Source organism: Oryctolagus cuniculus, chromosome 1 (assembly GCF_964237555.1).
Source record: "Oryctolagus cuniculus chromosome 1, mOryCun1.1, whole genome shotgun sequence".
NCBI classification, from domain to species: Eukaryota; Metazoa; Chordata; class Mammalia; order Lagomorpha; family Leporidae; genus Oryctolagus; species Oryctolagus cuniculus.
In genome coordinates this window covers 62,082,087-62,095,034 of record NC_091432.1, presented here as the reverse complement: position 1 = coordinate 62,095,034, position 12,948 = coordinate 62,082,087, and the positions used below count along the sequence as shown (strand labels likewise).

Here is a 12,948-nt window from a genome sequence, read left to right as displayed (position 1 = left end):
ATCACTAGCGGTCATTCTAATTCATTGACCAGGCTGCTTCCTTTGGAGTGTTGCAGGCTTCCTCCTGTTGCCACCTTCAAGTAACTTTTGATCAAGCATATTGCATGTTATTTAAGTATTATGAAGCAATGCTTTTCAAATCACAGTCCTCAGATGATGTGGATCAAGATCTGTTGTGATGCATAATAAAGTGCAAATTTATAGGTCTCATCTTTACCAGGCAGAATCAGAAAGTTTGACATTTGTTTCAACTACAAAAGTTTAGGGATTTTCAGACATTTTTTCTTTATGATTTGTTTTCAACTTAGATTCTAGAACATTCTATCATCTCCATAGTTAAATGGACATTTTCACTTTTAGTCTGGAATTTGTTCCCAAACATAGTTACCTATTATGTTAGTTTGCTAGGTTTGCCCTATAAAACTGCGGACTGGATAGCTTAACAACAGAAATTTTTCTTTCACTGTTCTGGAGACCAGCAAAATCTGATTAAGATATTGACAAGTTAATTTCTCCTGAGGCCTCTCGGTTTATAGATGATCATCTTCAGTATGTCTTTCCATGGCCTTTCCTCTGTAGTGTACACTTTTGGTTTCTTTTTAAGGCCAAGATTCCTCTTTCGATAAAGACAACAGTTCTATTAGATTGGGATCCACCATTTTGGTGTCATTTTAACTCAGTAGCCTCTTTAACAATCTTCTTTCCAAATATATTTGTATCTTGAGGTCCTGGGAATTGAGCCATTACCATAATCAACATATGAATTTTTGGCAGAAACAATTCATTCCATTAAACTTTCTGCCAATTATTTATTTGTCTATTTAGCTAATATTTCATAATAAATGTAATGTATTGCAGATAATAAAATGAAGAATTTAATTCTTTACTCCCTACTCCAAATAATATATATATATATATATGTATATATATATATATATTCACAGGGTCTGAGGTCAAACTCTGGGAAGAGAGGACTATCATTACTTGATATTACATATGTTTTTAGTAGAAGATAGGTTTGAATGCTGCTGGATAGATAGAGAGAGATAGGAGAAGGGAAGGGAGATAGAAGAGAGGAGAATTTAGGTTGTCTACAATTAATCTTTTAACAGCTTCAAGTAGAAAGAACATAGAGATTGACCCATAATCAGAAAGTATACTACTGTCTGCTTTAAATCTGAGCTGTGACTCTTCTATGAGAAAGATACCCAACATGATCTGATGTGGGGAACAAGAGTTCAGAAAGTTTAAACATCTCATTATCAGTAAGTTCAGGCTTTGAGTTCAGACAGGCCAGCATGTGGTTCTGAGCTCCATTTTTCAGATATGTGATATTGGCTGGAGTAATTTTTTTAGCCTATTGTCTAAAACATTTATGTAAGAATCAAAGAGGAAACAAATCCTTTTATAATGGTAAAATGGTGCTGAATAAAACTAAAATGAAGAAAGTAAAGTTTTATCAAAATGATTGATATTCAATGCTAGACAAATGACCATTTCTAAACATGTGTTAAAAGCACATCTTATAACTAACTTTCAGGCAGAAATGGACACTAAAAAATTGAAAAATGTAAGCCATTTAGAACATGTCAGCATTTATCATTACAAAGACAGTCATGAGAGTCTAGCATTGTGGCTCACAGGGTTAAGCTGCTGCCTACATTGCCAGCATCCCATGTGGGCGCCAGTTCAAGTTTCAGCTACTCCACTTCCAATCCAGCTCTTTGCTAATGCTCCTGGGAAAGCAACGGAAAATGGCCAAGGTACTTGGGCCCCTGCCAGCCATTTGGGAGGCCCAGATTAAGCTTCTGGGTTTGGCCTTACTTAATCCTAGCTGTTGTGGCCATTGGGAGAGTGAACCAGGGACTGGAGAATCTCTGTCTCTCCCTATCTGTAACTCTTTCTTTAAAAAACATAAATATATCTTCATTTAAAAAATTCATGAACCGTATAGTTTGAAGAATAGAAAAGAGATTTTTTTGCTGACAAACACTATTTAGTACAAGAACAGTGAGAAGGTAGGAAACTCAGGTAATCAGTGTAGGCTCCCAGGTGCAGTCATACAAGCCACTAGTATATATGAGATAAGGGTGTAGAAGGTGACAACAAGGAGCGCACCCATACCCAAAGCTGCAACAGTTCCACAGGCTATAAATGTACTTTGTGGCTATACAAGAGCAGGCCAAGTTCATATTATCTTGATGTGAATTGGAATGGGGTAGAGTGCTCAGAATCATCAAAGAAAGAGAAGAAGAGAAGGACCAGTCTCTTACAAAAAACTTAAAAAAAAAAAAAAACATGAAAAATCATCCCACTTATTGGCCTTTGGAAACAGTAAGCATTGAGGTGCATCTCACAGGGTCAGAAATCACTGCCCAGTGGCCCAAGACCATAGCAAGAAGAACTGAAAATTCAAAGCAGGAGGAAAAATAGATGCAGACATGAAGACAACTTCAACAACATCAGATGATTAAACCAGGAGGTTACCAGGATACCAGAAAGGTTAGAATTGCATTATAATGTATATTTATTTGAATATATGCATTTAAAATACTTGAATCATTGTTTAAATATATTGTGTAATTTTGGATGTATTTCTGTCCATAAGTGCCTATGTAAAATTGTTTTAAAGTGGCTATTCTGGTAGTTCTCTTTCTTCCTGTGTTTCTCACAGGGAAAAATTAGGTTCCAAAATTGATTATTTAAAAATATAGCTGACTTTCTCTTATCATCAATAATTCTATTTTCATCCACTTCATGATGAATGTTGTATCTTTGTGCTTCTTTTACAATGACTTCTTGGCATCTGGAGTCAAGACAAAGTAATTTGTAGGGAAAGAAACTACTGAACCTAAACTTTGCTTCCCATGACTCTAGGTAAAATCTTTCAGGAGGACACATCTGCCTATATGAAAGCTACATGAATATATAAAGCATTAAAATTTATTCAATATGCATCTAAACATATGTGATAATGTACAGAAATGAATTCAAACAAAATGACCAACTGGAACATGTATACCAACACAAATAAGCATGGAACACCAAATAAACCTACACAAGAACATCAAAAAACAATAAGAACACAACAACAAAAATGTCTGTGTGTGTGTGTGTGTGCATTATTTGACATGGCTAGATACATAGATGAGAGAAACATCTTGCAAATAAACATCAAATAATGCATGATTTTCTACCACTTTCCCCCCCTAGTATACTTAACAACTAAATCAAGAGATCAAACCCTTCAACTATATCCTAAAGATGTTGGGTGATAATGCTTAACCTCAGTTACTTTTCCTGAAGACTATTCATAAATAATTTTGTATTATTTCAATCTGATACCTTCTCTCAAACTTATCTACTCCTTTATTTAATTTGGGGATATGCATTTGGCAAGCACCTTCATGAAACGTCATTACTTGGTCTGCAGGTATGGGAAATGCAATGTGTTATAAATGAATAAAATGATAATTATAATAAAGCAACACAAATAAATTAAAACATCAGTTAAAAATCAGTTATTGGTGAATCTCTACGCACCAGAAAATTGAAAGATAAAACTAATATATTCTTTTAGATTTCCTCAGGTAATAATAGCTAATAATTATTGAAAATTCTATATCCTAAACATCATTACTATGTTAAAGATTTATACAAGTTATCTCACTTAATTTTCATATCCTTCCTATGAGAAAGGAAGGTATTATAATTGCTTCCATGCTTATTTCTCCAATTGAGAAAACTGAAGAACAGAGATAGGTAACCTTCCCAAAGTCACCCATTTTGCATGTTGAATAGGTAATTACCTTTTGTTTCTCATTGGGAGTATATTGTGTTTTGTTTTTTAGTGGAATCTAATTAAAGAAAAAAGCAACAAGAATCTGTTTACTTTGTGCCCAGACTTTCTTCCTTTCATGTTAACCTAATCCTGAGGAAAACATCTAAAGGGATTTTAGAAACTCAAACTTCTTAATAATACGGAGGCGGATTTGCTTGGTCTTGATGCTGTAGACAATGGGGTTCATGAGGGGTGGTACCAGCAGATATACGTAAGACATGAGGAGGTGTACAATACGGGGCAGATGTTCACCAAAGCGGTGCACGAGAGACAAACCAATCATGGGGATGTAGAAGAGCAGCACAGCACAGATGTGGGAGACACAGGTGTTGAGGGCTCGAAGTCGCTCCTGGCGGGAGGCGATGCTCAGCACGGTGCGGAGGATAAGGGCATACGAGAGGAAGATGAGGAGGGAGTCCACGCCCACAGTGCACGCCACAACGAAGAGCCCATAGATGTGATTCACCATGATGCTAGAGCAGGCCAGCTTCATGATCTCTAGGTGCAAACAATAGGCATGAGCCAGCACATGGGAGCGGCAGTACTGGAAGCGCTTAAGGAGGAAGGGCAAGGGGAGGATGAGGAGGGAGCTTCTAATCACTGAACTCAGTCCCATCTTGACAATACGAGCAGGTGTCAGGATGGTGGAGTAGTGTAGTGGGTTACAGATGGCCACATAGCGGTCAATGGACATGGACAACAGAACTGATGATTCCACTAGAGACAAGGTATGGATGAAGAAGAGCTGAGTAAAGCAGGCAGGGATGCCAATTTCTCTGGCATCAAACCAAAAGATGCCCAGCACAGTGGGCAGAGTGGAAAGGCAAAGGCCCAAGTCTGTGAGGGCAAGCATGGCCAAGAAATAGTACATGGGTTCATGGAGGGTGGCATCAGTACGGATGACATGGAGGATGGTAAGGTTCCCCAAAATAACTGTCAAGTAGATGGAGCAGAAGGGAATAGAGATCCAGCCATGGAGATCTTCCAGACCTTGGAAGCCTGTCAGGAAGAAAGTGGCTTTTTGGAGGCTGCAATTTTGAAGGATGGTCATGGCTTACAATCTTGGATTCACCAACCTGCAATACAGAAGGAGATTCTTACAGAGTGATAACGTGAATTGCTACCTAAAAGTGCCAGTGTCACTGGATCAGGAAGAGTCTGAAGGTGGTGTGAGAGAGAGTTGAAGGGACCTGATTGATGTATTAGCCTTTACCAGAGGATCTAGGAAGGGGGCTTCTGGAGTGGATTAGTAGAGCACATATATACAGCATGAATTAGAATCATGGTGATAAATACACCAGTGTTGCCCTCTCAGAAGTTCAATAAGATCATCTCAGATGGTGCTTTTTTCATGTGTTCTTCCCTGAAAGATTCTTCAATTCAATTACTAAAACATTCAGAATCTATATCAGATATATGGGGAATTGGTACTACCCATCATTTTTATAACTGTCTACTAGGATGAACCATATAATATGAAACTTTGTATGTATTTGTAATTTGCCTGTGGGTTTTATTTCATGCCATGGTATTTGGTCTACAGGGAAGTATTTAATAAATGTATGTTGAACTCCTTGAACTTGCAACTTCTGATCAGAGTAGCAGTTGGTGGTAAAGACACAAATGGTAAAATGCAAATTTGAAACCTGGAACTGAGGGACTGTTATTAGAATATTCGGGAACTTCTGAAAACAATTATAGCAAAGACAGCTTTGAGATTCTGAGAGACACCAGGGGAGACATGTGTTTCCACTTACAGGTTGGCTAAGCCAGGTCTTGATGTGTAGATTTGGATGCAAAAGGGGTATGCATCAGATCTAAAGCACAAGAACAAATAAGGGAACTTTGAAATAGCCAGGAAAAGCCTCTGATCTTTAGCTTAGATTGAAAAGGCTAAATCTGAAGGTACTCAGAGTGAGGTATGCCTCTTGGGTTTGGAGAGATATGACATTTAGATATAGTTCTAATCTTATAACATTATATATTTTAAGATTGTTTTATTTATTTGAAGATCAGAGTTATTGGGGAGAGACAGACAGAGAGAGACTCTTCCATCTGCTTCTTCACTGTCCAAATGGCTGCAACAGCCAGGACTGGGCCAGCCCAAAACCGGGAGTCTGGAGATTCATCCAGGTTTTCCACATGGGTGCAGGGTCCAAACCCTTGGGCCATCTTCCGCTGCTTTTCCCAGGCCATTAGCAGGGTACTATATTAGAAGTGGAGCAGCCAATACATGAACCAGCATCTTCACCCACCATGCCACAACATAAGCCTGTTGATCCTATATGATTTAAATTGGATTTTCCTTTGCTCTGCCTTCAGAATTTTTATTCAATTACATTATAAAATGCTTTATGTATACAATATACATATTTTATGTATACAGTATTATGCAATTAGTATATTGTTGATCACATGCATATAAACTTTAAAGAGATAATATTTATTAAATATTGCATGTTCTTGTAACCTTTTTAATGCCTAATGTGTATTATGTCATTTAACTCTGGCACCAATTTTATCAGGTTTTATAGTTAGGAGCAAAGTGCAGGGTGAGAAAATTGTGACTTTCAGAGATCAAGTAACCTGGGTAAGTATATAGAGCCAGTAAAGGAGGAAATTCAGTGCCAGAGTCTACCTTACTGTTTTTATATCATATTTCCTACAGCTGTTGCATAGAAAATTAGCTGCTAGAAGAATCAGAAAATTAAAAAAATAAATCTGGTGGGTTTCCTACCTTGGATAAGTCCATGATATTCATTTTTATATCAACAACATTAGATAAACTGAGATGTATCATAACGGAACTGGGACATGTTTTGGCAATGGAGTTCAATTTGAGGCATGTTGTAGGTGACTTTAGTAAAGAATTCCTGGTTAAAGTGCATTGATCTCTGGTTTGAATGAGAGCTTGAATTTCAAGATATCAGCCATGAGTAAGGAAAGTTTCTAAGAGATACAATGTGGAAAGCAAAGATTTGCTCAGATCATAACACTGGGTGCTGTTTTAAAGAGAGCAGAACATAATATTTGAGTTAGAAAACAGAAAGAATGCAACAAGCATCAGAGAGGCAGGGGAAAATAGAAGAATGTGATGTCAATAGATACAAGTCACCACTGTTAATTCCAAAAATTAGATGGAGTAGGATAAGGGTTTTTAAAGAAAAATTGTGCTTGTGATGGTGAACTCAACATGAGTTTTTCAAAGTATATTTGAATAGCCTGGAGAAGAATTATAAGGATTTAAGTTATCAGTAGGTGAGGGCAGAATGAGTACAAAGTCTTTACTCTGTGTAATTTCCCTCTATGAGAAGAATCTACTGATGGATGAGAATATTGGGAATTTGTTTAAGGGAGAAAGATGGGAAGTTGAGTGTACACTTTCAAAAAGCTTTCTTTTTCCAAGTAAGGTACAGGGACGTTGAAAACATGAGGTTGAAGAAATAACAAAGTCCCTATCCTGTTTTTGCTTCTCACACTTCAAACCAAAGGAAGTTATTATGGCACACTAATAAAATAATGAAGTAATAAAACCACTATGCTTTTTCTGATTCTCAAGGAGAAACAAGGAAAGAATGTGAAGAGGGACAGTTGGAAAGGAGAAAAAGTGAAAGGGGGAAGTGGAAGCTTGGCGAGGGGTGGGCTGAGAAGGAATAATGGGTGTGGGAGGGGTAGGAGGGCATGTGGGTGGTCCAGCAATCATACTAGCTCCATCTGAGATTGAGAGAAGTGTTAAGGGAGTGATCACAAGATTATCTTCACAATAATTTGCCTGGGATTTCCTATGAGTAAGGGACTATGCAAACAAAAGTCTGAGTATCTGCATAGTCTTTCAGCAGCAAACTCACAGGGAGTATCATTTCCTCTATCTCACATTGAGACATTCTAGCTTGAGAAATGAACATTCAGAGATCACCTACAAGAATATTTCAAAAATTTCATGGGGACATGGAATTAAAAGATGTGTAATTTAATGCAACTTTTTTTTGGGGAATCTATGTACTTTCTTCATAATACACATTTTCCATGAACTTTTTGAAGGCCAGAAAGGGAAGTTATTCTGCCTGCCAAGTGAGAAACTGTATAGTGTTCCATCCCAGCTATTATTTCCTCTCTCAAATATATTCACATTTTGGGTTGTTAAGAGGCAAGTGTATATGAGGCTGGCTCTGTGGCATAGTAGGCTGACTTTGCCTGCAGCACTGACATCCCATATAGGTGCTGGTTCATGTCCCAGCTACTCCTCTTCTGATCCAGTTCTCTGCTGATGGCCCTGGAAAGCAGTAGAAGATGGCCCAAAGGATTGGGCCTCTGCACCCACATGGGAGACCTAGAAGAATCTCCTGGATCCTGGCTTTGGATAGGCCCAGCTCCAGCCATTGTAGCCCAGTTCCAGCCATTGTAGCCATTTGGGGAGTGAACTAGTAGATGAAAGACTTTTCTGCCTCTCTCCCTTTCTGTGTAAACTACCTCTCAAATAAATAAATAAATATTTTTTTAAAAAAAGCGGTAAATGTACAAGGTATGAAGAGACAAATATTCACTATCACGCAAGAGACAGAAAATCTTGAGATCCTGGCATAGACCTAGAACTTCATAGAATGCTGAGAAAGAGAGGTGGTATAGGAGAGGTTAAATGCAACAATTTTTCATGCAGTATTATACATGTTCTTAATGGTACTCACCTGGAGATCAATGAATCAGAGAACCGTCAGCTGATTCTTTCATTAGACTATATGATACAGTCTAAATAACTTCTTCAGCTCTAATTTATTGGAATAAAGTGATGTCATCCTATGGTCAAAAAAAGAAAGGTAGAGGGAGAGGGAGAGAGGGAGAGAGGGAGAGTGGGAGAGATAAGAAGAAGGAGGAGGAGGAGCAGGAGAAGGAGGAGGAGGAGGACTGAATAATGATCTCTTGATGATCTGACTTTCTGACTGAAATTCCTATTGCAACTGCACACAAAGATTGGCTATTATCAGCCTCTGACTTTTGTATGGATGATCACAAATAGATGTCAAATCCACTTTAATACCTAGTTATAAAAATTCAATAGTAAGTTAAAGAAAACATAAAGATTATAATTCTAATTTTAAACACAAGGAACTAGTACCCCAAATGCTAGTAAAGAGATAATAAATAGTAGGAAATAAACAATGATTATGATGACTTCCAGAAGATCACACAGTGATAAAACTAAGACTAAAATGGCAGATCTTGTATGTAAGTGGATCTGCCTCTCAAAACTGCCTCGACTAATGTGATGCAGAGGTTTAGCATGTGACTAGGACTGAGCTCAGTGTATGGCTTTGTTCTATAAGCACAGTTATTCCTGAGATGCTGACACAGTTATCTGTGTGACTGTAGTACGTACCTAGGCAGCTGGGGAGAAAAGGGCTTGCAGGGATTGCTTCCATCCAGAACTTGGGTCAGATGGTAGTTCAGCTACAAGAATATTCTCTATTTAAAATAAGTGTCTTTTTAAAGTGCCCAGGAGGTTCTCCTCAGGGGCTTATGCCAAGGCTGAGAATTCCCTAAAGAGTTCACACAGCACTTCATTGAGAATAGAGGCCCTGAGAGGTTAAGCAACCCCAATATCTGAGAATCAAGAAACAAACAAATAATTCAGGAAAAAAAAGCAAGACTCAAGTGTAAAGGGTTGGGGTGGGGTGAGGTGGGTGTTCACCTTCTCTGTGGACAGGGGAGATCTTTGAGATGTGAATGTGTTTCTAGTTATGGATTTCATGTGGTGAAACTGGAAAAGAAAACAGATTGTCCTGGAGAGTAATACACACACACACACACACACATACACACACAGAGATTTGTTTGAAATTTAGATTAAAAAATAAAGCTGATTCTAACCTTATCTGTGATACTTTCTAATGATGTGACCCAGGGAAAGTTTCCCTCTGAGATTTTTCTTTGTGACATGTAGTAAGCATCTTTCTCTCCGTCTTTCTTTTCCTCCCTCCCTTCCTCACTTATTTTTCTTTAGTACAGTTTCTGGTACCATCAAGCATTCTCTGTTTTGGGAGGTGACTGATGAATGTGATTTGGTTTGAGGTTAGGGAGAAGGAAGTTCCTCTTTGACCGCTGGTCTTAAACTACAGTTTTCTTCATTACTATTGGCCATTCTTTGTGTTATCTCCCTAAGATACACGTGGTTTAAGTCATAATTCAGAAGCATACATTCCAAATGCCAATTTTATACCTTCAAATAGTTCTCTAACCTATTTTAACTACCAACATCTATATCAAGAGTTCTCCCAGGGTACATTTAAATGATTAAAATAACCACTGGAAATGAATAGCTGATGCTTAATGGGTTCTCAGTAAACACCATCATTAAAATAATTAATAGAGTGAACAGGATCATGAGCCTAATTCTTCAAGCCTGATATATACTTGTTGTCTTGATTTTTCAATCTTTTTGAACCTGTCCCAGGTTCTTCCATTTCCTTCAAAGTGTGATAGGTAATTTCATTAAATAAGCCAAGATAGGTTGCTAGATCTTCACTCTGTAATTCAAGTTTCTGCTGTAGCTTCATTTAATAGAACATGAGAAACATGTACAGGAATCACATTTCCTACTGTAACACATTTCTAAATTTGAAGATGACAGCTGGTATCCTATATCCCCTTTCTTGATCATTTCCAATGCAGAATTAACAAAGCTATAAAGATATCAAGCAGGGTTTTCCCTGATAAAAATGAAATGTACTGATAAACAAGCCTGTAGATACAGCTTACTCCTTTCAGGATTGGTGATGGGAAAAGGGAAAAATATATATATATAATATATCATTTATATATAATATAAATTTTATATATATAGGCCAGTAGTATAAAATAAATTTTCCACTTGTTATCATATATTATATATATATAAATATTTATTTTAAAGGCAGAGTGACAGAGAGGAAGAAAGACACACATATACATACACACACAAACATGAGAGAGAGAGAGAGAGAGAGAGATCGAGAGAGATCTCTTCCATCCACTATTTTACTCCCCAAATGCTCACAATATTCAGGGCTAGATGAGGCCAAAGCCAGGATCATGAAACTCCATCCGAATGCCCCATATAGGTGGCAGGAATCCAAGTACTTTAGCGTCATCCATTGCCTCCCAGGCACATTAGCATGAAGATGAATCAGAAGTATGGAATAGCTAGGACTTGAATCTGACCCTCTGATATGAGATATGTGCATCTCAAGCATCTGCTTAACTGGTTGTGTCACAAAACCCAACCACCAAACACCTTTTTAGCCATTCATTTTTATTACTCCTTGTGCTAAATCCACTTTGAAGTGAATGAAACCTATGAGCTTCCAATTGTTGATGAACAGTAGAAAATGATCTGATTAAGTGAACCCAAAAATATGTACAGGAAATAAAGACCAATGAGTCTATGAAGCTTATTATTTAAGTAGTGGAATGATTTACTTAATTGTCTGAAAAGCTTAATTTAAAATAAATCCATTGGCCATGTACATCGTAATGAATCAATGTTCATACTTTAAATTTGAATTATTTATAGTTCTTAGGAAATTTGGTATTGACCTTAAAACTCATGCAAAATGTTTTCCAACATATCTCATCAATGTGGTAGCCAAATTGATATAATTAATCACATGACATCCAGAATAAAACAATAGCATTTACTTCAAAAATTTGGAAATTTTTTTTTAAGAACACTGTATCTGCACCTGGCTATCATATATGGCTTTGAAGGTAGACTTACCTGTTCTGCTTTAAATTCAGGATTTTTCACATAAATTGCATAACTATTTATTCAGATTAATTGTATTTCTTTTTAGTTGCAAGTTTCCCAATCATTATGAAAAGGGAAGTGGTAGTATTACCTCCATAGACAAATGCTAACTTAAATCACTCTTCAGGCAATTCAGATAGAAAGCAGTTAATTATATAAGTTCTTTAATTATATTATTCCAACTCATTATTCAAAGGAAAAATTTTAAGCATTTATTTAGTCCAAATTATACTCTGTAAAACAAGTAAACTTGTATGAATGCAGTTTTGAATTCAGTTAAGAAATTTAATAATAAATTTACATTCTTTCAAATGTAGCCATAATGCAGTTGAATATTTAGCAACAAAACAATTTCCTTGCAAAATTAAGAAGTTTCTTAGAAATGTACTCAGAGTATTGTGGTGCAAATATAACTCATGATTACATCCAGAAATATCTTCTTTCCAGGATATTTTGTTTTTGTTTTTATTTTTGTATATATTAATGTTGACTGGAAAATTAGGAAAATTTTGTGACAAGGCTAATTTCTAATTTAAAAAATAAGAATTTTGGTATTTGGGTACACATTTTATCTTTTTCTGATAATCTTTAATTATATTCTAAAGGCAGAGGATTTGGAAGCACTAGCGGGTCCATCAGCACAGTCTGGTGCAATGAGAATGAAGATTCACTGCTCATATCCCGCTTGCAGAAAACAATTTGTCTCCCAGTTGCAGTGTGGTCAGCTTCAGGATTTACTTTATTTTTCCAGCAAAGGTCACACTCTTCTCTGATAGATAATGAATGAACAAAGTGGTGGTGTAAATGCTTGGTTCTTTGTGAATCATAGAAACCTGTGTCAATCAATTTTGACTTGGGAACTCCCATATCAGCAAGCAGAGTCTTCATCATCTCTGAATTATGGGTAATGACACTGCCTACTCAATCCCGACTCTAACCTCTCTTCTTCATATATGTGAACCTTTTAATTGATAACTCTGGCTCAGTACCTGCTTTCCAGAGAACCCAAACTCTTGTTTTGTGTTTTGCTGAAAAAGTTAGTTACATCTAATTAAGGTATTGAAAAATCAGATTGCCAAAAGTTTAGCTTTACTGTTTTTAGAAAGTTAAAATTATTTCCTAATATAAAGCTTACAACAGCAACTTGTAAAAAAGTATATAGATTGCTTTACTTTAGAGTAGACTTTGCCCCAAAAATGATCAAAACTGTTTTACTCATCATAAAAGATGTTACATTTTCCAATTAATAAATATTATATGTAATCATATATAATTTTATTTATTGTTTTCATTTAATAAATATTGTATATAATGTGTACATACATAA

At 36.6% G+C, this 12,948-nt stretch overlaps 1 protein-coding gene across 1 annotated transcript; it reads right to left on the bottom strand.

Annotated features, from left to right (window-relative positions):
- Positions 1–3,944: 3,944 nt before the first annotated feature.
- On the bottom strand, positions 3,945–4,892 carry OR51G1 (olfactory receptor family 51 subfamily G member 1). Its single transcript, NM_001171436.1, has one exon. It carries the CDS (start codon positions 4,890–4,892, stop codon positions 3,945–3,947), a length of 948 nt encoding a protein of 315 aa, NP_001164907.1.
- Positions 4,893–12,948: the final 8,056 nt, after the last annotated feature.

Excerpts from the sequence above, each read along its gene's own strand:
- OR51G1 (NM_001171436.1), bottom strand. The coding sequence starts at position 4,892 with ATGACCATCCTTCAAAATTGCAGCCTCCAAAAAGCCACTTTCTTCCTG.